Below are 25,580 nucleotides of genomic sequence, written 5' to 3' on the forward strand. Positions count from 1 at the left end.
GAGGAAATGAACTGAACAGATAGCAAAGTCTGGATTTGAACCCAGTTCTCTCTGGGTTTTCCTTCATACTACATGAGATGGCACTTGGTCCCACATTGGTCCAAACTAATTGACTTTGTGCCATTTCATTGATGATTGACAATTGCTTCATTTATCAGGGGATAATAAAGTAAAAAATTCAAGCCTAAGTCTGTGAAGTATTCATCTTTTGATCTCAATGTTGTGTACACTTAGTCTTCTTAGGATTTTGTTCTCATGTCATGATCATGAAATTTTTGAAATTTATAGGTGAGGAAATTGAGGCCCTGAAAATTTATAGCTAAGGTTATACAGATTACTAGAAGCAGAATCTAGATTAGCACTAAGTTTTCCAACTCCAAATCTATTGAATTTTGGAAAATAACCAAAGAATACTAGAATTGAATAATTTGAACTATAGATATAGATTCCGATGTTAATCATTTTTTCCAAAAAAAATTCTCTCCCTGAATATTAATTTTCTTTGTTTGCTCTATCAAATTCCTTCAAGCTACTAAAATTAGCACAATATAAGTACTGTATTCTTATGTAGATAATTTATTTTTATTTTAATGAGTCAATACATATCTTGCTGAGCCTGTATGCTTTTTATATATGGTGGTAATATTAAGTTGATGAGTTATATAATGAGAATATACAGATTTATAGCCATATTTATACTGTTATGCATATAGTAAATATATTTAATAGGTATGCAGAAATCTTGAACAAAAAATCAGTTATTATCCATGATCCATTGAAGTTTTGTCCCTTTTTTGTAGCAGTAGCAGTAGTATTAGGTATAATTCTTAATTTTAGCATATATAGAGTGGTACATGATTATAAATTCAAACCTTCTTTTACCATTTTCCATTGCAGTTGTGAGTTAGAAATGGAAAGTACAATGGCATTTAATGTGTAACCCAAGCCTGTGAGATTTAATTTATTAGTAGTAATCACAACTTTAATCTTTTAAAAATTTTATTTAGGGTGTAGGTGTCTTTAACATACAAAGTAATAAATTGTAGACAGGTCATTTGTATACATTATCCTCAAAGACTCATCTTTAAAGTGAAATGTGATCAGCCAATTTTTGGCTATTTAGAGATTGTGACAAAGACAGTACTGACAATTAAAATAAACATATAATTCTCTCAGAATCTTTCTGACATTAATTTTAAAAAGAAATCTGTTCCCATAACTTGTAACTGGTAATTTGCTATGTGGAACCTTGGATAAGTCATATGGTTTTGTCTTATTATCAGTGTCCTCATCTCCAAGAGACTTGGAATAAGTGCTTTAACATTTTGTGATTTTAGAATTTTTCTTTTATCCTGGCACCCCCTAGTGGCTTGACTTGTTAATGGATAGCAAAAAAAGAGGAGGAACAAAGAGCTGGGTAATTACCAATCTAAGTAATCTATATAGAATAAATAAATATTAGATTTATATCTACTTTTGGCCTGACTTAAAAAAATAAACAACAAATCTAGGATATGGTTTTGTGTTTCTTTTTGTTTGTGTATGATCTACATCTCTCCAAGTCTTTAAAATTCAGTAGAGATGCTATTTAATTAGTGATGGAAAATCTTTTCTTTATGAGTTTTTGGAAGGCTCTATTTTTGTTTGTAGGGGTGGAGAGAACAGGACCTTTGAATTAAAATATTTGATTTGAAATCACATGAACTTCTTTTACTTGTAGAAACAATTTTAAAGCATGTTGCTAAGCAAATGGACTCTGGTAACAAGTATATTTTAAAAGTTAATATAATTTTAATTTTATATGATTTTATATTTATATTCTCTATAAAGAGAATAAACTCAAAAGCAATTTTATTCAGCAATGATTTTCTTCCTTTCTGTTCAAGTGTTGTTCAGTGATTTTCTTTCTTTTTCTTTTAAAATTCTCACAGCGGGTTGAAAATGGTGACTTCAATTGGATTGTTCCAGGAAAATTTTTAGCATTTAGTGGACCTCATCCCAAAAGCAAAATTGAAAATGGTATGTTTTCCTATGTTTTTTAAAATTAGTTTCTCTTGAATATTTCTAGTTTTTTCTTTGGATATATCTTTACCTTTTTCTGTGCTTCAGATGACGCTTATAATCTGATCCTGTTTATAATTTTCTCTTGAATATTTCTAGGGTTTTTTTTGATATATCTTTACCTTTTTCTGTGCCTCAGATCACACTTATGATCTGATCCTGTTTATAATTATAAGTTTCAGGAGCTAACATTATTAAGTAACTCCTGACTAAACTATCTTAAACATTTTAATTATACCATTACTAATAGATGGGACTATAAACATGTTTTTCAAGTGGCAAATTCATTAGATCTTAAGATTTTTAGCTGATCATGGGTCTTCACTTTATCACATAAGAAGTGCTATTTGCCCAGATGCAAAGAAGTTATAACTTGCCAATGAGTTCTTACATTAGGGTTTAGTTTTATAGGTCTCGCATTGAGTTTGAGCATTTGTCTCCAAATTCATTTTATTAATAGCTGCTAATAAATTGTGATTTGTTTCAATTTCTGTTAATTTTTTCAAATCATTTAACATCTGACAATTCATCATCATGTGACTTTGATGTTTGATTTTTGTTGTTTAAACTAACAATAAATTGGAAAAGAGCTTTAAGCTAACCAATAAGAGTTATTATTGAAAGAACAAGACATTAGAAATTCTTCTTTATAAATTTGCTAGTGATTGGATTTTTTTGGGTATGTGCTAGACATTAATTCTGGTTCCAATTGTCTTTAGCAATCTTAAGGAGATGCTTTTTTTTTTAATAGTTTTTATTTACCAGATATTTGCATAGGTAATTTTACAACATTGATAATTGCCAAACCATTTGTTCCAATTTTTCCCCTCCTTCCCCCCTCCCCCAGATGGCAGGTCGACCAATACATGTTAAATATGTTAGAGTATAAATTAAATACAATATATGTATACATGTCCAAACAGTTGTTTTGCTGAACAAAAAGAATTGGACTTTGAAATAGTGTACATTTAGCCTGTGAAGGAAATCCAAAATGCAGGCGGACAAAATTAAAGGGATTGGAAATTCTATGTAGTGGTTCCTAGTCATCTCCCAGAGTTCTTTCGCTGAGTGTAGCTGGTTCAATTCATTACTGCTCTATTGGAACTGATTTAGTTCATCTCATTATTGAAAATGGCCACGTCCATCAGAATTGATCATCATATAGTATTGTTGTTGAAGTATGTAATGATCTCCTGTCCTGCTCATTTCACTCAGCATCAGTTCATGTAAGTCTCTCCAGGCCTCTCTGAAATCATCCTGTTGGTCATTTCTTACAGAACAATAATAATCCATAATATTCATATACCACAATTTATTCAGCCAATCTCCCATTGATGGGCATCCACGTAATTTCCAGTTTCTGGCCACACAAAGAGGGCTGCCACAAATATTCTTGTACATACAGGTCCCCTTCCCTTCTTCAAGATCAAGGAGATGCTTTTAGAGAGGTGATCTTTTAGGACAGGTTTCATCAGAGACATATCTTGTGCTTTTTTTTTTTTTTTTTTAACAGAATTGAATGTTTTGTTTTCAGAAATTTTTTTCTCATATATATATATATGTATATATAATTTTAATTTAGGTTACTTTTAGTTTTTCATATTTGAAAATATCTCTCTCTCAAAATTCACTTAAAAGTCAAGTTCAGTCAATTTTTTTTACAAAGCTTTTACAAATTATCTCTTATGTGCCAAACACTGTGCTAAATAAACTCAGGGAAATAAAATGTTCAGGTATTTGGTACAGGAAAAGAGCCACTATTTTTTTTTTTTTTTTGGTGTTTGTGAGTTTAAAGTTCTATATGAGGTAGTGTATAGTGTACCATGATGGGGGAAAAATACTGCCACATTTTTAGACTTATTAGGATTTCTGCATTTTAATCCCAGCTCTCTCCATTTCATAGCCAGGTTTAACTCTGAACAAATCTTTTAACTTCTCTGAGCCTCAGCTTATCTGTTAAATGTGATAATGATAAATCTATCTTGTGGATTTCAGTTTTTAAATTGTGAAAGGATAAGAAATGTAAAGTATTATTATTATTCAGTTTTCCCTTTGTAACTGCAGAGATTATTTTATTCACTAAAATCACAACTCACAAGTGTTATTTTTATTGCATACTTCAGAGTTCTTAAAATGAACAGCACCTAACATTAATAATTAAATTTTTTATTTGATTATATGTTCACATTCTAGTTGCAGAAGGAAAATATTTCAGAGAATTTCCATAGTGTCAAACATAAAATAGATCTAGTCATTTCCTGTAACTGACATATAGCCATATACTTCATGTATAAATTATGCATATTGATTATTAATAACAAAATTCGTATTTGAATTTTTCATAGTTTCATATTCTTTAAATATATAACAAGGAACAGAATTCAGAAAAGTCCTTTTAGAATGAACATATTTTCACATTTCTTGCTCATAGATCAGTACTTCAAGAATTCATCACTGTAGGCACTCTTTTGAAATTCATTTGTAGAATGTGCTCTATCTTATGAGTATTACTTTCTATGTTTTGTTTTTAAAAAGCTATGTAGGTAGTAGATATTTAATTATAAATTAAAACTGAAATTATTAGGATAGCAAAGTGGAGAATTTTTAGAAACCTTAAAACATCCCATGGAGTTATAAAACTAGGTTTAGAATAATTAGGTTAAAACCTTTTCCAGTCCTGGAACTCTATTCTCAGCATCTTGTATCTAATTCTTTATTATATATAAAATCTAACCTTATTCTTTCTCATCCTCTGAACTTTAGAGGATAACTTTTCATTTGCACTAATTTTAAAAGATACACAAAGGTGGTAAAAACTAAAAAACTAAGTAAGGTAAAGTTACATTGTTAATCACATGTGCCTACATATTAACATTAAATTTAGGATTGCTGCTGAGTCTGTAATCAATGTTTTTGACACAATAGAGGGATTTCCTCACCAAGAGTTATTTACACAAATAAAATGAAGGTTGGGTCAATATTATTTTTTTTCATCATGGTGTACTTCACAGAAATATGGCACTATAGAGGAGGGAGGAGAGGAGAGATTGCTGGAATTGGAGAATGGAAAGTTCACTTTCAGTTTTAACTTGTTGACACTGACTAGATACATATTTATGGGCAAATCACTCACTTCTCAGGTCATCCTCAGAACTTTATAGTCTATAAAATTCAAATAATAATAGATTGCAAGCCCCTAACCTTCATCCTGCTCTCTCCAAGGCAGGGATTGCCTCTTTGTATCTACCTAGTAAAGTATCTGGCACATAGTAGGGTTATTAAATTAATTTGCTATATATACTTCTTAAGATTGTTGTGAGGAAAATAATGTATAAACTTTGAAATACTATGTATCTTAATTAATTCTGATTGGGTGTCTCAGAATCAGAAAGGAATGAGGTTACTTAATGGGGAAAGTTGGTAAATCTTAGGAATATAGAAAAGAGATTGTCTGATTCTTCTTTAGATTATACTCCAGACTTTCTCTACCATTCTGAAGCTTCACCAAGCCCCAGCTCTTTAGCATGGTCACTTTAACCTTGTTATTTATGAATTGGATGCTCTCTCTCTTACCACCTCCCAGAACTCTTATTTAGGATATATTTATATATTTAGGAAAATGCCCCCATCCAATCATGTCTCATTTCTCTTTGGTCTGTACTCTGGACTTTTTCTATCATGTCTTATAGTACCCCTCTCTCCCATTTTCTTTCAGTCCCCTCACCTTTTCATCTTCTTGTTAAGTGTTATCTTCCAACCTTAGAATGTAAGCTCCATGATGGCATAATCTCTACTTCTTTTTGTATTCCCAGTGCTTAGCATAATTTTCTGTGGATGTTATTATTTTTTATTTATAACAAAGTAAGTTGGCATCTACTTTTTGGGAAAGTGCAGTATGGAATTCCATTGGGTATCACTGTGGACAGTAATGAAGGAGTTTTGTAAAATACAGAGCTACAGAAAAGAGGATAAATTGTCAGTGACTTACAATTACAAATGGATTTTTATAATCCATTTACTCCACAGTTCTTTTAAAATTAGATTTTTGCCATCATGTACATGCATTTATCTTTCACATATATATGTGAAATATTTATGTGTGCTATTACATTTTATAATTATGTAAATAGGTACTATCCAAAGGTGTATCTTGGAGAACTAATCTGTGTTCTGTAACAGTGATATTGTAATAGAAATGTGGGGAGAGAGAATCACTAATTCAAATATGAATTTACTCCTTTTCTTTCTACTTCTCTTTGGAATCCTGCTAGCTGAATATTAACTTAGTTTTAAAATGCACTGTTTCAAACAGTGCCCGACACCTCTCTTTTATAGAAAAGTAGCATGGCCAAACTTCAGTTCCTTCTAGGTTTTGTCAAATTCCACAAACAATACCTCATGTAACTTCTCCTAGCTTATGGGGAAATAATCCTCCTTAGAGTAATATTGCCTTGGAGAGGAGAAGGGAGCAAGATTAATATTTAATTTGGAAGTCTTCCTCCCCTCTTCTGTGGCACTAATCTATGCATCACAGAAACAGCTTTGTCACTTTTTTTTTTTTTTTTTTAGAAGAGAGAAGGGAATTCTAAGAAAGAAAATCAAATTTATCTTTTTTCCTACGTACCACCCACTCCACCAACACACTCCCTTAATTTAGGGAAGAGAAAGCTTCTGAGAAAACTTTGTTTTCAGGATGCCTTCTCTTCCTAGCATGTTATCCCTTGCTTGAATTCTGGCCTTCGGGTGATGTCCTTGACTTGAATCTCTTACTCTGTAGCGAGCTGTCGTCTCTAGAAGCTGCCGGATCGCTCTCTGGGAAGAGATCTGCTGTGTCTACTCAAATCTCTCAGACAGATTCTTCTTCCTGTAGTGAACCGTTGTCTCCAGGCAGTTGCTGTTAACTCTTGTCCTTAGAAGTGACTTCCCTTCCTGCAGAGAGCCCCGTCAGGCCTGATGTAATGCAGAGAGTCTTCTTCTTTCTCTGAGAGTCCTCTCTTTTATTCTCCCAGAGAATGGGCGTGGGATAATGCAAGGGCTTCTGGGAAGAACCACCCCAGCCAATGAGCTTGCCCCCTCTATCAAGTCAACCTGAGTTCTCACCTTGTAATTGTCCAGAAAACCTGAGTTCTCACTTAGTAATCCTAACATCTCCCCCTTTCTTTTGATTTAGAACATAGGACAGTCATGACCTTGAAACATAAATCCATCAATATGGGAAGTATTACAGATAATTACATAAATGACCTTGAAACATAAATCCATCAATATGGGAAGTATTACAGATAATTACATAAATTACATAAGCATATAGTAACATAGTAACATAACACATGCTAGAAGTATATAACATAATCATAAATTGAAAATTTATAAATGTCCATAAGTCCATTGTCCATTAGTCTCATCTTGTGTGAGGAAGTCCAATGATTCCTGCTGGTTTTAAAGTTCTTTAACAGTCTTCTTATTATCCATGCTCTTTCAGTATCAGATGTTTCTTAGATCTTCTCCTTTATTTTGAGGTCTTTCTCTTTTTCTGTCTCTCTCTGATGGACAAGGCGAATATGACTCGTTGGCACCCATCTGATTCCTTCTCCTGCTGAAGAAATACAAGCAAACCCTCTCCCCCAGGCAGTTAACCTATCTGGTCCCTTCCATTCACCACTTTCTGGATCTCTCCACATCACCTGGCGATTATCTAAGGACAGTGGAGATGCTCTCACTGGACACTGCCCTTCTGGTGGGTTATAAAACCTGTCTGCTGGAGCCAGTGCATCTTTGTCAAAAATTAGAAAATTAATGGTATAGAGAACTAAATTTAGAAGTTCCCTAGGGCTACCTGTGGCTCCCCCTTTCTTTTGTTTTTGGAGGAGTGTCTTAATATCTCTGTTTCTTCTCTCTACTATTGCCTGCCCTTGAGGATTAAAGGGTATGCCCGTGGTATGTAAAATCTTATACTGTGCACAAAAGTGTGTAAAATGTTTGGACGTATATGCAGGTCCATTGTCTGTTTTTATTGCTTGTGGCACACCCATAATTGCAAAAGCTTGTATAAGGAATTCAGTGACCACTCGGGCTGTCTCTTTTGCTGCTGGCATTGCAAATGTGAATCCTGAAAAGGTGTCTACCACGACATGAATAAAAGATAGACGACCAAAAGATTTATAATGGGTCACATCCATTTGCCAGATTTCATTGGGTCTCAAACCACGAGGATTCTTCCCTGGAGGGAGTGTAGGAGCATGGAAAGGAAGACAAGCTGTACAGCTTTTTACTATGCTCCTAGCTTCCTCTCTTGTGATTCCAAATTGTAAACGTAAAGCTCGAGCAGCCTGATGATATTTAGAATGAGATTCTTGTGCTTCCTGAAATAAAGGACTACTAGCTAACATGGTTAGAAGGCTATCTGCCTTTGAATTTCCATCAAAAATGGGACCTGGAAGTCCACTATGTGAGTGGACATGCAAGATATAAATCTTGCCTGGATGTTTTCTCACTTGCTCTTGAAGTTCTTTAAAGAGCTGATAAATATTAGAGGCTGCAAATTTTATTTGGGCTGTGGCAATTCTTTGTACTACACCTACTGAATAGGCTGAATCAGTAATTATATTTACGTCTCCTGGATAATAAGTAAGAGCTAGCATGATAGCAAATAATTCATTCTGTTGAGTGGATTGAAAAGGAGTCCTGATTACTCTCTTTATGGTTAAATCATGAGAGTATATGGCACAAATATTTTCTTTGGAGGCATCTGTAAAGATTGTTGGTCCTTTAAGAGGAACCTTAGAAACCTTTTCTTCAAAAATCCATCGCCAATTATGTAGTAGCCGGGTAATCTTTAATGGAGATCCATGTGCAAAATTTGGAGCGGTGGCCAATAAAATTTGCCATTCTGGGATGGTCTCACAGCATACATTAATTTGTGCGTTAGTATAGAATGTGTATATTTTTTCAGGACTTATTCCAGATAATTGTGTTACTCTCTTAATAGCCTTTAATAAAATCCTAGCCACAAGCACTGGGTAAGGTGTAAGGCTTTGTTCTGGTTGTGCTGGGAGGTTCACCCACTCAATCACTCTGTCTCCTTGATGAAGGACTGCTGTGGGTGCCTCTTTTGTAGCAAAAACTGATATTTCTAAGGGTTTTTGAGTGACTCTTTCAACCACATTGGATAAAGCCAGTTCAACTTCTCTCAAAGCCTTTTGTGCTTCTTTTGTAAGCTGGCGTGGTGAATTTAAAGCACTGTCTCCCCTTAAAATATCATATAGAGGTTGTAGTTGATTGGTAGTTAAGCCTAACACTGGACGCATCCATTGGATTCAAATTGCGAAGGTCTGGTCTAGCTCCTCTTGTCAGAATAAGCAAAAGTCTTTGCCCCACGTTGGGCGCCAATTGTAGCGAGCTGTCGTCTCTAGAAGCTGCCGGATCGCTCTCTGGGAAGAGATCTGCTGTGTCTACTCAAATCTCTCAGACAGATTCTTCTTCCTGTAGTGAACCGTTGTCTCCAGGCAGTTGCTGTTAACTCTTGTCCTTAGAAGTGACTTCCCTTCCTGCAGAGAGCCCCGTCAGGCCTGATGTAATGCAGAGAGTCTTCTTCTTTCTCTGAGAGTCCTCTCTTTTATTCTCCCAGAGAATGGGCGTGGGATAATGCAAGGGCTTCTGGGAAGAACCACCCCAGCCAATGAGCTTGCCCCCTCTATCAAGTCAACCTGAGTTCTCACCTTGTAATTGTCCAGAAAACCTGAGTTCTCACTTAGTAATCCTAACATTACTCCAGTCCATCCTCCCCTCAGCTGCCAAAGGGAATTTCCTAAACAGCAGGTCTAACTACTCTGTCAATTTCAGTGATTCCCTATCTTTCACCTCTTGGATCAAAATGAAAGTCCTTAATCATTTTGAAGCTTTTCCTATTCTGTCCCCTCCTAAACTATATGTATGTTTTACATATCTGCTACCTCTCTTTGCCCCTCAGTGTGTTTTTGAGCTAATTAAACTGGTCCAATCACAATTTCTTGTTTTTTTGCCTTTTATTTGATGTGCAAAATTGAAGAACCCACCCCATATCTTCATAGGGACTTTGTGTCCAACTTGTGGCAGAGAATTCAGAGCTCACATTGGTTTGATCAGCCACAGTTAGAGTGTAACTCCATTCATTACTTACAGTAATGTCATTTTGATCCTCTTGGAAAATGGACAACCATTTATGACTATCCCAACCCATTCTCTGTTTCTGAATTATTCTGGCTTCCTTTAGGACTTAGTTCACATCCCACTTTCTGCTGGATTCCTTCCCTATGTGTTCCTATTCCCCAGTGACTTCTCTGCTGACGTTACCTTATATTTAAATGATATGTGTTTTTGCATGCTTCCACATTTGAATAAGTTTTAGAACAGCATTTGTTAACTTTTTTGATATTTTTGCTTAGCACAGTGACTCTTTACAGAAGCTTGTTGACTAATCAACTGCTTGAATATTCCTCAATCATCATGGAGGATAGTAGTAGATTCTGACTGTTTCTTCCCATATAGGAAGAAAAAGGGTCAGTCCCCAAACCTCTTCCTATTTTCTTTCCTCCTCGAGGCCTTTAAAATCTCAACGACAGAATATAGTACTCTATTTGTTCTTAACAAAAAAAAAAAAAAAAAAAAAAAGACAGACAGGTAGAGAATTGCCTCTCTTTCCCATTTAGGAATCTTGTCTCTTTCTGTGGTTGGTGGGGTATGGTGGGTGAAGTTAAAGGCTAGACCTGATTCCTTTTTTCTGGGTCATGGTAACGCTCACGGAGCCCCAGTTAATTAGTTATACCACAACTGAGTGGAATTTTGAGATGGGAAGGGGAAAGGGGAAGAATTCATATTTGATACATATACATATATATATGTGTGTATATATATATATGTATATATATATGTATATATATATATATATAGATAGATAGATAGATATAGATAGATAGATATAGATATAATATGTACAATATAGATATTATTTACATTTATTTTTAGCAATGTTTGAGATGATAGGTTTTTAAATTTAAATAAAAAAACAAAACCAAAAAGATAGTGTGGTAATTTATAGTGTCTGATTAACACAGGCACAGAAATTCTCTATTTTAGGAGGGGACAGGATAAACTATATGGCACAAATTTATGGATTGTTGGGAGCAAGTAATAATGTTTGATAAGAGGCTTTTAGCTGCTAACAAAACCCTTTCTTCACTACAGACTAAGAGTCTGTAACCTTCTGTGGGTGCTGGAGGCAATGAAAGTGGCCACCTACAGCTGCACACAGTAGCCTAAGGGTGTGCACATCCAGCTGGGAGAGAGGAGGAGTTAGCAATGTGTGGCTCCGCAGCTGCACACACTCAGTTAGCTTTTGGCTGAAATATGAGTTGCATGCATGAGTGCCATCTGCTGGCAATATGAGATTAGTGCAGTCTGGCAGGATGCATGTTCAACAACACATTGCAATGTTCTTGCTAGGTGCAAGAGGTGGATGCTTAGATTCTTTAAAAAAATCTCCCATACCCCAAACCAATAGAAACACCTGCAAACCTATGGAAATGTAACAGAATAGCTTAGATCATGACAGTTCTAGCTAGGAGATAAACCTGCTTAAATTTGTGAGTTCACAGTATCATGGATTGGATACATGGATACATTGGATAAATATCATTTATCAGTCCCTTCACTTGCCCAAAGCCATTCTAGAAGCTAAGTAGTAAAAGCAATATTTGTGGCTTTCTATTATATCTAACTCTCTTACCACTATCCCTTTCCAACTCTATTATGATTTAAATCTTAATCCATCTGAGAACTCTTAAGTGACACTTTTTTTTAAAATTGTAACAGAATCTAACTTGTCAGGAGACTAAAAGATCTACTTGTTTCTCAAAATTGATCTCCTGATTTGTAGATTTCGGCCTGGAAAGGATCTTAGAGATCATTTGTTCTATACATGAGCAAACTGAGTCCTATATATGCACCTAATTCCACTATTCTTTTCTCTTGCATAATGCTTCATTTTCTGCAATAATAGCTGGGGAGGGAGGTGTTTAAAGGCAGATAATTTCATGATTCGTGACTTATTTTGTTTTAAAATAAAGGATCTTCATTTCCCGTGCGTTTATTTCCAGTGCATTCATTAATTCTCAATAGAGAATATTTGAAAACATGTATAATAAGAAACATCTGTGGTATAATGGATAGAAAAGTGGCTTTTGTAACAAGGAAGACCTAAATTCAAATTATGTTTCTAACATATATGACTCTGGGACCCCAAGCAAATCATTTAACTTCTCAACATCCCAGACGATTTTCCAAGACAATAGATTGATTGCAAAAGAGGTATTTATCTGCATCAGGGAATTCGAGTTTCCTCACTGGGAATTCCATGTAGGGTTTAAATCACAGATCTGTCCTCTTCCCTTTCCTGCCCTCCTCCACAAAGGAATCAAGATATCTCTGGAATATAACATATTTAGCAATATTCCTGTTCAGTTTTCAAAACTCAATTGTTTCACACTTTTGTAATTAGTCAATTAATTGAAAAATCTAGGAAATTTAAGATTCCACTGCATTTATTACTTGTTGACAGTAAAAACTCATTTGATTCAGTAAAATAAAATGACATCTTTAAGGATTTTTCTTAAACAAGGTATCTCTCAGGTACATATGAGAATTTTGTGTAGGATTCCTTTAAGATCAGAAATAATTTTCACTCTTTTATTATAAGTGTCTGGCAAGACCAAAAGAATTCCCATGCCCACAATCAACAGAACCTCCTGCAATCCCACAGTATACTTACTTGGTTATGGAAATGTAACAGGATAGCTTAGGTCATGACAGTTCTGGCTTAGGTGATAAACCTGCTTAAATACATGAGTTTACTGTATCATAGATTAGATACATGGAAGACACTGTGGATATCGTTTATCCGTCCTTTCACTTGCCCAGACACATTCTAGGAGCTAAGTAATACTAAGTAAAGTAAAAGAAATGTTTGCTTACCATTGCCTTTGAAGAATTCTGATTCAGAGTCCAAACAACAGAAGAATTTCCTGTAGATAATGAAGTCATCTAGCTCTTTCTGTGGATGACTGGATATCCAGTCATTGTCCATTTCAGATTTGCAAGACATTGAGTTCTTGTATATTTGTTCTCTCCTTGATGTTTGTATTCCCTTTGCCAGTGCAGTATTCAATTCATTTACCTCCCTTTTCCATCTATTTTCATGGCTTTCCATAAATTTACAATAATAGGTCAGTCTTTACAATAGTAGGTCAACTCATTATGCTGGAGGTGGGTAGAGTTAAGCTAGGATCTTTGTTTTCTTTTGACTTTATATTAGAACATATGGACTATTTCTGTTGTCTCTCATTATTTCTGTGTGACTGGCTATCTTTTTTTTTTGCCCCCGTCATTCTTTTCTGATGACAGTCTTTTGCCTCATTCTTCTGAATTATTTTGGGTTTTGCAATGTTTTACAACCTGCTCACACCCAGCATATACTACTGCATTTGTGTAATCTTTAATTTCGGTTCTTCAAATTCTGGATTATTACATGGCTATAAATCACTTGGAGAAACATCCTATTAAATGAGGAGCCTCTGTTTCAGGAAGAACTTTAGGGCCATTGGAAAAAGAAATAAACAAACTTCTTACTCTCCCAAAGATGGACCCAGCTCCCTTTCTTTCTTTTGTTAAGTTCTTATCCGAACTCATCTCTATTTTTAATATCTTTTCAAATTCTATAATATTGATAGGAAAACTTTGTAGATTGTCCATGCAATTAAAAGTCATAATGTGGACAGTGGCATTCTTAATCCAATTGTTTTTCCTTTGTAAGTAGATAAAACTTTTTATAGTAATTATGACCCACATAGAGGAGGTTCTCCAATTTTTAAGACTTGCATTTAAGACTTAAGTATTGTTGTCATTTTCAAACTCTTGAAGGATTTTGCTATTTATAATTAATCTTTTTGACTTGGATCTCCTTTGTGGCAAGTGTATATCTTTTTGATTTATGCCTTGTCTCATGTTAATGATCAGAAGGTTGTTGAAATATTACTCTTGTATCTTATAAATATTTCAAATTTTGATAAATACACAGAAGACACTTTGTTTTAAGAGATGTTATTTTGAAGATCATAAAATCAAAGACATTTTTAAAGTCAACAAGCATTAAGCATAGGAGATTTTGTGTTTTTTAAATCTTTCATTAAAAACTATTATGATAAATGTTACCTGGAAATACTGCTTGTTGAAAGGCCATTTTTTCTCTCTTAATATTTTCATAAAGTATGTCCTTGTTGTTTGCATAAAGTAGTCTCATAAAAATGTACATATATGGGAAAGTTAGATATATGCATCGATTGTAGACCTATTGTTGCTTTAATGCTCTATTGTGTATCTTTTGGGGGTAATAGCAAGGTCTGAGATACTTTCTGTTAGTTCTTTCATTTCTCTAAAGGGTGGGTCCCCTTCCATACTTTTTTTTCCCACTTTGACTTCTTTAGTGCCATTTCCACTTTTTTATAAACACATTCAGAATTGTACTAGAGTCTGGAGAAGTTCAACTTCTCTTGAGGGCATGTTGTAAAAAAAAATAAAGCTCTCGATATATGTATATAATTTTATCATTAAAGGCAGCTATGTGGCACAATGATAACAGAGTACTTATTGAGTCTGGAGTCAGCAAGACTCATTTTTCTCAAATCTGGCCTCAAACACCAGCTTTGTGACCCTGAGCAAGTCACTTCACCCTATTTGCCTCAGTTTTCTAATCTATAAAATAATCTAGAGAATGAAATCTTTGCCAAGAAAATCCTAAATGAAGTCACAAAGAGTCAGACATGACTGAAAGATGACTGAACAATAAATTTTACTCTTATTCTTTGCTTAGTTTAATATAAGACTTTGCTTAATTGAGGTTCTCATTGAGCTTTGTTTAAACTAATCTTCTCCGTAGCCTTCTTTCTTTTTTTCTTTTTCTTTTCTTTCTTTCTTTCTTTCTTTCTTTTTTTTTTTTTTGCATCAAGACCTTATTTAAGTGTATTAGGATGGAATTATTTTAAGTATGTACTACTCTCATTTCTGTTATTTTACCTTTGTATATTAATTTTGATTTTTGCTCTAACTTGTTTGTATATACATAGGCATCTGGTTTAGGAATGACTTGCCCATGAAAAAGTCATTTCCTATCTGCTAAAATATAATCAGTTTTTATTTTTGCGTGGCATGCTATTTGGTACAAAAGAATTAGAATCTCTATGTTTAGTGCTGCTATTTTTCTTGAAGAAAATACACATGATGTATAGGGGTAAAGCTTCTCTGTAGTCTACTGATTTTGATTTCATCGTCCCTACTAACGAATCATGGTTTTTGACACTTTTTTGCAACCTCACCAATTCCATTTTTGCATTGAAGTCACTGAGTATCAGTATTTATATTGATTTAATTTGAGGAGTCTTATTGAGTTCTTCATAGACTTTCTCTACCTCTTCATCCTCTGTAACAGATGTTGATACATAAGCTGCAGTCATTTTCATGGTGGTCTTTTTGCAAATACTTTTCATGAGCACTGCAATAAGAGATGACCAAACGTCCCATGAAATGATGTTTCTTGTTGCCTTTGGATGCACGATAAAACCACCTCTGCCAACTCCTTAATTTGCCTCTGCAAGGAGAACCTGTGAGTCTTCCTTCCATTTAGCTGCAAATTTACTTTGTCTTCTGGTTTTGTTTATATAAATGTCAAGATTGATTTGACTGAGTTTGTAGTATACTAAGATAACTGGAAGATATGACTGCTAAACTGCTATTAGTGATCACAGGGAATGAAAGTTCCATATTGCTCTCCCACCTTTTTTTTGAAAGGAAAAGAATAGAATCTGCAAACTGTAGGCCACAGTGACCTTGACTAGCAAAAAATTAATGACATGTTCAAAAGGAGTAGTTTATAAGCATTTAGAAAAGAAAACAATGATCAGAGAAAGTCAGTGTGGCATAGGATTTTGAGACTAACCTTTTCCCTTTCCTCTCCTTTCTTTTCTTCCCCTCTCCTCTCCTCTTCTTTCCTCCCATCTTCTCCCCTCCTCTTGCTCCTTCCTTTCTCCCTTTTTCTTTTTTCCCTTCCCCTTTCCATACTTTTCCCTTCCCCTCTCCTCTTTCCCCTTGCCCTTCCCCTTCTTCTTCCCCTACCTTCCCCTTCCCCCACCTTTCCTTTCCCTCACCTTCCCGTTCCCACACCTTCCCCTTCCCCACTTCCCGTTTCCCCACCTCCAGCTACCCCTTCCCATCTTCCCCTTCTCTTTTTCCCTTCCCCTTCCCCACCTTCCTCTTCTCTATCTCCCCCTCCCCACCTTCAGCTTCCCCACCTTCCCTTTTTCCCCTTTCTCTTTTCCCTTTCCCCCTTTCACTCTCCCCTTCCCCTTTCCTCTTCCCTTACTTCCCCTTCCCCACTTTCCCTACCTTCCATACCTTCCTCACCTTTCCCTTTCTTCTTTTCCCCTTTCCCCTTTCCCATTCCTTTTCCATTTCCCCCTTCCATTTCCCCATTCACCTTCCTCTTCTTCTTCTCTTTCCCCTTCTTCCCCTTCCCCTTCCCCTTCCCCCTTTCCTTCTGCTTCCCCTTCCCCTTTTCCTTCCCTTTCTCCTTTTCCTTCTTTTTCCCTTCCCCTTTCCTTTCCCTTCCCTTTCCTCTAATATTAGGGAAATTCTCTAGAGAATTTTTTTTTTTTTTGTGGACAAGATGAAGTTATTTTGCCACTTCAAAACAGTATATAGAACACTGGACCTGAAATCAAGAAGATCTGATTTCATGTCCTGCCTTAGGTACTTAGTGGCTGTGAGATTCTGGGCAAGTCACTTAACTTCTGCCTGCCTCATTTTCTGCATCTTAAAAATGTTTTTAATAGCAAGCACTTACCTTATAGAGTAGTTGTGATGATAAATGAGATAATTTTGCAAGCCTTAAAATGCTATTATATAAATTCTATTATTATTATGGTTGTTGCAACAGTATAGTTAGATGGATTCAGTCCTTGGTTAGTTAATTCTGTCAATAAGCTCTTAATAAATGCTAGATATTATGCCATTTACTGAAAATACAAAGCAAAATGAAATCTTAAGAGAAATAATAATAATTGTAGTTGATCTTCACATGTTATTGATTTTAGATTATATCACTTTAAGGTTGGCAGAGTGCTTTTTACAGTCATTATCTTATTTGATCCTTAATAGACTCCATGAAAGAGAGACTATAAGTAGGTACTATTGTCCCCATTTCTACAAATGAGGTAAGATCTACAACTTGTAATGGCAGTTGTAGATTTTAGATCCCAATCTTTCCCGAGGCTATATTAATCCATTTTTTTTTTTTACTATATTATTTACTTCTCATTATTAGATTTTGATTTAGTGGAGTGTAAAATTTTCTCAGAGAAGCAGTCTAAAATATGCAGATCAATGTGGAGAATTTGGCTTACTTGAAATTGAATAGGACGGTATAGATATAAAGTTTAAAAAAGAAGGCATCTTCTTTCTCAGTTAAAAAACATTGTTATACTTTATATATTTCCTTTAACATTTCAGCTAGTTGTAATTTTATTGATATGGGGACACTTTCCACCAGCAGATATGGTCTTGCTATGGTTGAAAAATTCAACCTGTGGTCAATCTGGTAAAAGCCATTTTGAAACTAGCTAAGCTGGTCCTTGAGTAATACAGATATATTCGAGTCCAATTTGCATAATCTTTACTACTCTGAAGGACTAAACATTTATTTGGGGAATAAAGCTCATTATTGGGTTACACAAAGTGTCACACAGTATATCTTTGTGGTATGATTTTATAGTCATCAAGAGACATTGGAATAAGTCTATATTAGAGATTGTATATATACATAAACAGACATTCATTTTTCTATTCCTCATGGAAAATACCTGATAACAAGGTTGAGCTTATCCGATCCTGAGAATTCCTAATGCTGTGTATTGTTTAGTAAATCTCAGTATTCAGTTGAGTAGCTTTAGGAAGAAGCCATACTGAGTCGTGCTTATGAACCATTTATCTCACTCTTCTGTCTTTGATTCTGAAACAGAGACCAGTTGTATGTAACTGTATGTATACCTTTTACAATACAGATATTTAAAAAATTTGGTATGTTTTCCATACTTTTCAGTTTTCTTTCTCTTTTGAATTCTGTTATCTAGGATTCTATGTAGTCCTGTTGAAAGAAATAGGAAAAAAGAGAATGATTTCATTGTAACATAAATTACATACCATACTTGCATATCATTTGATATTTAGAGTAGCAATGCTAAAAATGTGGTGCATATATATATTCTATATACTAAAGAGGTTGTTTATGGAAAAATTAATCTGACTCATCAGGGAAATTTTTAAAAAATTTGAATTGAGAGTCCCTGAAGTGTTCTATGTAACATTAAATTTATAACTGTATGTGGGCTTAGCTGTCAGGTAGTTAACTTTCTTGAATTAAGAATGTATAATTTCTGAATTTTAAATAATTATATATAACTGCAGAATACTAAAATATATATTTACTAAATTCAGAAGGTATGTTGACTTTGTTCATATGTGCACTTTTATATATATCTATATAAAATAATACATATACATACATATATATATATATATATATATATATATATATATATATATATATATATATATATATATATATATATATATATGCTATCTTCTGGCAAGTAGAGCCTATAAGGGACACAAAGCTAGAAAATGAGATATGAACTTTCTGTGTTGGAGAGATATTCAATATTTCATTCATTAAACTAGCATATATTTAGCATCTCCTGTCCGTATAAGACTTGGGTTATGGCCATAATATAATGAAATCTGGTCTATTGCATTTCTTTATAATGGAGACTGACCTCCATATAGTTATACTGATATGTTTGTTGAAGATATTTATGAATTTCTTCCTTCCTTTTTCTAATAGTTTTTTTTTTTCCATTATGTCGTATGTGGGTTTCACTTCCACACACTGTGAACTTACTGTCTGGAAATAATTTGGGTAATGGGGAAAGTAGGCAAAATAAATCTGTTGTTTCCTAAATAACAGTATATATATTTTCTAAATATTTAGAAATGATTGTGCCTGACATTGACAGTTGTAAACCAACTCTAAATTGTCTGCTTTGTGGACCCTCTCTTTTAAAATTTTTAATTCTAGTCTGTCTTCTTTGGCTTAACTGTCTATTGTGTTGCCAAGTACGTGTATACTCTGGGAATGAAAGTTAATTAATATTGGCATAGACAAAGTGTAATTAGAAAGATGCATATGCTGCTTCTGTTGGGAAAGCCAGAAAAAGATGTAATGCATTTCAAAGACCAACAAAAAGACACTTTGTTATATTGGCACTACTACTCCTATCCCTTCCATGTAAATAACTAAAAGTTGGCCAACAATTTGCCCAACTCCAGTGAAAATAGAGAAGGAATGATTAAAATGGTAGATCGTCTATTATAAGTCTGAAGGAAGCATGAATCTGGTAAAATCTCAAATCTGAAGTTTGCCTGATTATAAATAGAAACTGATAAATTCAAACTACATTGGAAAACATGTAGGAGATATAGTACCTAATGTAAAAGGCAGAAAGAGAACACTATATGTTTTATTTATCAATCACCAAATATTTTGATTTTATGTTTAAATGACGCTAGTGACGCTGACTTATTGAAATATAGTGTTGGTTAAATAGAAGGACTATTTTTTATAGTTTCTATGAGAAGCTTGCTTACATCATACTTTCCAAATACTTGTAGAATAACTACACAGTTGGGGTTGTAATAAAAGGTAATCTGCTTCCATTAGTTAAAAAGATTTGAAAATCATTTTTGTGGTACAGAAAAACACTTGAAATGGGTTGAAATAGCTTACAGAATTCACAAATAGAAAGAATATAGTTTTATTTAAAAATATGTGATGTAATGCATTTGTTTTAGGACCTAAAGATTCTTAGGTTTTTGAAATCTTAGATTAAAACTTCAACCTTTATTTGGATATTTTCCCCACATTGAATTTTTTTAATAAACTCACTTAATTGTATCTTTGCTTTCCATTGCTTAGAGGAAAAAAAATAGTTATTCCTGGCATTCCAAGCCTTAATAATTTGATTATTCAGATACTTTTAAAATTTTGTTTACATGAATAACAAAATATACCTTAAAAAGGAAAAAAAAAAGAATTTTAAGCTTTTGAAATAGAAATTTTTTTCTCAATAGTTTAAAATTTTTTTTTTCCAAATACATGGTAAAAATAGTTTTCAACATTCATCCCTTGGTTTCCAATTTTTTTCTCCTTTTCTTTCCTATTATTCTCCTTCTCAAGACAGATTGTAATCTGATAGAGGTTAAACATGTACAATTTTAAAAAACATATTTCTGTATTTGTCATGTTGTGTAAGAAATATCAGACCAAAAGGCAAAAAAGAAACATAAAAAAAAGCAGACAAAAAAGTGAAAATCCACATTCAGTTTCCTTATTTCTGTCTCTGGATATGGATGGAACCCTCCATCTCAAGTCTATTGGAATTGAATAGAAATATATTTAGGTTGACATACGATCCTAATCTTTAAATGTACTGTATTCATTTATCACTAAAAGAGTAAAAGTAGGTTTGATTTCCCTGCTTTTTTTAAGTTTACATACTTAAAAGAATAAGCCAGAGTTGCAATTTTATTGTTGTAGAAATTTTCTGGTAAAAAACAAAACAAAACAAAAACTCTCCACCCTTGTGATTGGTACACAGTTATCAGTCTTAGAGTTTTCCAATGGTTATAGTTTCCAATGGTTATAGTCTTAGAAAATTGCTTGTAACTTACTTAGGTTCATGTAGTCAGTAGGAGTTGGAGAACTTAGTGACTCCAGGGCTGGTTTTCTATTCCCTCGCCTCTTGCAATTTATATAATTTATCATTGAAAATGTTAGTGATTTTTATTTTTATTGTTCTGAAAGCTGATTTGCATAGGACTTCTTAATGTCTTTTCCCTCACTTATTGTTACAGGTTATCCCCTCCACGCTCCTGAAGCCTACTTTCCTTACTTTAAAAAGAATAACGTGACTACAATTATTAGGCTGAATAAAAAGATCTACGAGGCAAAACGATTCACAGATGCTGGTTTTGAGCACTATGATCTCTTCTTCATAGACGGTAGCACACCAAGTGATAACATTGTTCGACGATTTCTAAATATATGTGAAAACACCGAAGGAGCAATTGCCGTACATTGTAAAGGTTGGTGCAACTCCTTGCCTAGTATACCTTTCTAAATTTGGATGTGATTCCCCCTCCAAAAAAGGGAACCCCCCCCAAATTTTAAACAACCCAAAAAATCCAATCCAAACCCAAGGACATAGAACAGCATGGGACAAAATAATGAAATGCTGATCTTTTAAAACTTATCACTGAGACACAAGAATATCTTTAATATCCCTTTTTCCTATATGGGGAGAACCAGGGGCCAGTTGATTGATCTGAGGTGTGATGAGTGAAGTTTTCTGTGACTACTTCTGGAGTAGCTGTGGGTACTTCCAATCTATTTTCTGGCAGTGTGCACTGTGATTAAGAAATATGATATGCAGATTATTGGAGATGTTAGACTTAATCTCAATTAGTAGGAATAATGAATTCCCTGCCCCCCAAATGTAGCATTACCACTTATTTCCATTGGGCTGGAATTAGTAGCTATCTTTACATAATTATAACTTGAAGTAGTGGGAATCAGAATACCTACAACTACTTTATTCACATCCATTATTCACACTAGTTGGGGGGTCCTTTTTGTACATTGAAGCAGGTAAAATTGTGAGATAGAAAAAAAGGTTTGTTTTTGTGCTCTTACTCTCTTCTTTAAAAATTCTCTTACTCAGCTAGATAGTGCACCGGTCCTGAAGTCAGGGGGATACCTGAGTTTAAATGTGGGCCCAGCATTTAACACTTAACTAGCTGTGTGACCCCTAATAGCCTCATACCTAAAATTAATTAAATTTAATTAATTTTTTAAAATTTCAAAAATTGCTTACTCTATTTTTACCTTTTATTTGCCTATTTAAGGTTCAGTGCCTTCATGGTTTTCTCTTGTAATTCAAGATCATCCTGTATTGGTCAGGTTCCTGAACTCTTTTATATACCCTCTTTACCATCATAATTGCTTACTTGTTTATAAATCATTGCTGCTTTTCCATTTTTGTCAAGTCTGACTCTTTGTGACCCTTTTGTGTGTGTGTGTGTATTTTTTTTTTGGGGGGGGGGGCAAAGATAGTAGTGGTTTGCCATTTCCTTCTCTAGCTCATTTTACAGATGAGCCATTTATCCTGAGGCAAATAGGGTTAAATGACTTATCCGGGGTCACATAGCAATAATGAGTGTCTGAGGCTAGATTTGAACTCAGGAAAGAGTCTTTCTGACAACAGATCCAATATTCTATTAGGCCACTTAGCTGCCTTTGGTGATTTACTTACTCATTTAATATATATGGGGAAATTTCAGGCTCTGATCCCAGTGGTGTTAGCAATTTTTGGTAAAGGGCTATTTATCCTCTGAACAAGGTAAACATTGCCTTTCAGAAAACCAGAAAAGTTACCAGAAATAGGCAATAGGTTTTGAAGGATAGCAAATTCACTTCTGACTGTTTTTGCCTTTCCTAGAATAGCATGAGATTAAAAGATACAAAAGTTCTTTGAAGCCATCCTTCATAGCTTCAGTGAGTAGAATAGCTTTCATTTCAGTGGTAACACCTTTATACCCACAGCATTCTTGTTATTTTGTCATGTGCAGATTTTTAAAATGCCACTTAGTGGTGCTGTTCTCATATTTTAGTTTTGAAGAAGGCAGTTTCTTTAGTGTTTTATGGAAATTGGCTAGTAGGTGTTAGAGATTATATAGTTCTTTTTCTGTGTCTGAAGCTACTGTTTCTGATTTATTCAGATGAGCATTTCGTTCTGATAGAAAATTTAAATACCATTTTGTAGGCTCTGGTTTCTATGTTTAATAATTGTGTAGGTGTAGAGACTTTGATGAACACGTGAGCTGCTTGTAGAAGCTTCAGTTTTCCAGAGCCCTGGAAAGATCAAAATGATCAGCACGTGGCCCAGGAGTTTAGATGAGGGCATCTGATGTCAGTCTTTATGTACTTTGAACATGGCCCTTTTCCCCCTAAACCCCCTTCCCAGCCCCCTTCTTAGTTGAACGCCTCTATTTTTACAGAATTTAAAAGATAAGGGATCTTGCTTAAGAGAATTCATTATTAATTTGCTATTTGCTCCAACAGACTCTAATTCTGCTTCTAATCAGGTCACAGTGAGTGGGGTTGAGTGGGCTTCTCCTCGATGTGATTCATGTACATCATAAGTTTGCCTTACCATTTTAGTTAGTTACCTTTTTGTATAGTTGAAGATTGCTTAGATTTAAAAAAAATCCAAGTTTGATATCTCAGTGGAATTTGTATTAACTATATGTCTGCATTATATTGAACTGAGAAGGCATATTCCCTTTTCATCTTCAAAATAGTAGAAAATAAAAAAAGAAAATGGTTAAAATTCAGAGTTTTTGCTGACATGAATTTGAATTTCATCTCTCAATAAAGTAATTGTTGGTGCATAAAGTCAGGCTATTAGTGTATAAAGTCAGGCTTTTTCCTTTCTAAGAAAAGGCATTTTATTTGTAAAATGTACTTGGAGTTTACAAATTCTAAGATCAGCCTCAACAGTTTTCATTGAAATTTTCTGCCTTGAATGAATGTGTGTGATGCTTCACTTCTTGAATCATCCTATAAAGAAATTCACTTATTAAAGCATAACTTATTACAGGAACTTTCTGTACTTTGTGTATGTAAAGTGTTAATTAAAATATTAATTTTGACATTGCATAGTTTTAAAAATATTTATATTTCTAATAAAAACCTTAAGCAGTAAAATTGGTTAATTGACATTAATCTATCATGATAAGACGATCACAGCTTTTCAAGTTTAAGATTTTTCCAGTTATCTGTTATAGTTGTTTCCACATATACATATCCGTAGTATTATTTGATAAGGCTTGTGACTCCCATTTTAATTACAGCTGCGTTGCTTTTAATAGAACACTTGTATCTACTAAAGGCCTATTAATTATTTTGACACCTGCCCTAATTGAATAAGCTTAATTTTCTGAAACCGAAGTGAAACTGAGCAATTTAATTGAATATGAGGGAGGATAAAAAAGGAGGCTTATTCTACAGTAAATGATGTGCAATAGCTTTTGGAACAGGAATGAAAATGCCATGTCTTTATAGGCAAGTTTGATGTCAGAAAGCAAACTAGTAGCTTGTTTTTTTATGGAAATGAAATTCTAATTTCTATTATGATTTCATATCTGCAGTTTTAGCCATTTCAATCATTATGGATGACAGAGTTTGAGATGAGAATTCTTGGGAAACAATGGGAAAAAAAACCTGGAAAACTGAATATTGATTACCTATAGTGGTTTTATAAAATGAATGGAATGACAAAGCAATTATTATTGGACCTGATGTTAATAGACAGTACCTTGGTTATTTCTTTTATGCCATTAATTCTATGTTCCTGTAGAATTACTTTTGGTTTGGACTATTTTAACAATTAAAATTAAAATAAAGAAATGATGAAATTTTCCTTCTATGTTCATTTATATTTTAAGAACTCCCAGCCATTCAATGCTAAGAACATTCTTTTTATAGATTTAAATTGCAGAATCTATGAAGTTTCTCTCTCATTTTTGTTTTAATGACGCAACTTTTGTTTCCGAGATGTTTGAGAAACTTCTACACTTTTTCACTTTGAGCTAATGGAACCAGAAGGACAAGGTAGTGACCGAGGGACATGATAGTTCTCTGTTATCCAGACCAGAGAGATTGTAGAGGCATATTTTGGATGCTTAAAATACATGACTTCCAGGACAGACTACTGAAACTCATTAAGCCTTGTTCTGAGTATAGGTGTGAACTCAAATAATCTTATATTTAGATTAGTTGTAAAGGACTCTAGAATTCCACACAGTAAAATAAAAACAACAGTTATTCCTAAAGATACATTTAGGGGAAGAGAGGTTGTTGTAAGGAAATAGGTAATTTAAAATTTATCTAATAGAATATTAAACTACTGATTAATTTCTAAAGAAGTACTTTCTTTAAGTACATTATTGTAACTTAAAACATGAAGTTGTTTAAATGAAAGCTGAAGATATTTCTGATAGGCTACAAGGAAAGTATTAAAAATATCCCAACTTCAAGGGACAAGTAGAAAGTAATGTAATTATAATAAAAAATAAAGGACACTTTGCATTACATGTAGCTTTTATGGAGTGGGGAAGTGGAAATCTAGGCTTCTGAACATAATAATAAGATTTAAAAAGATCAAAAACAAAGGATAGATTAAGGAAAACAATTTTTCTTAATTTTCTATTCATGAAAAATTAACAACAGATGACACCAAAAAGATAGATTTAAATAGCTCATC

General features: G+C 33.9%; 1 protein-coding gene across 14 annotated transcripts in view; it reads left to right on the forward strand.

Annotated features, from left to right (window-relative positions):
* CDC14A (cell division cycle 14A) overlaps nt 1-25,580 on the forward strand; it is a 220,717-nt gene that overhangs the window by 130,917 nt on the left and 64,220 nt on the right. For all 14 annotated transcript variants that reach the window (XM_074262806.1, XM_074262795.1, XM_074262798.1 and 11 more), the window contains 2 exons: nt 1,932-2,019; nt 21,112-21,342. In XM_074262806.1, the coding sequence (XP_074118907.1) occupies nt 1,932-2,019; nt 21,112-21,342 (319 nt within the window). The remainder of the gene's footprint in view (nt 1-1,931; nt 2,020-21,111; nt 21,343-25,580) is intronic.

Source organism: Sminthopsis crassicaudata, chromosome 4, assembly GCF_048593235.1.
Source record: "Sminthopsis crassicaudata isolate SCR6 chromosome 4, ASM4859323v1, whole genome shotgun sequence".
NCBI classification, from domain to species: Eukaryota; Metazoa; Chordata; class Mammalia; order Dasyuromorphia; family Dasyuridae; genus Sminthopsis; species Sminthopsis crassicaudata.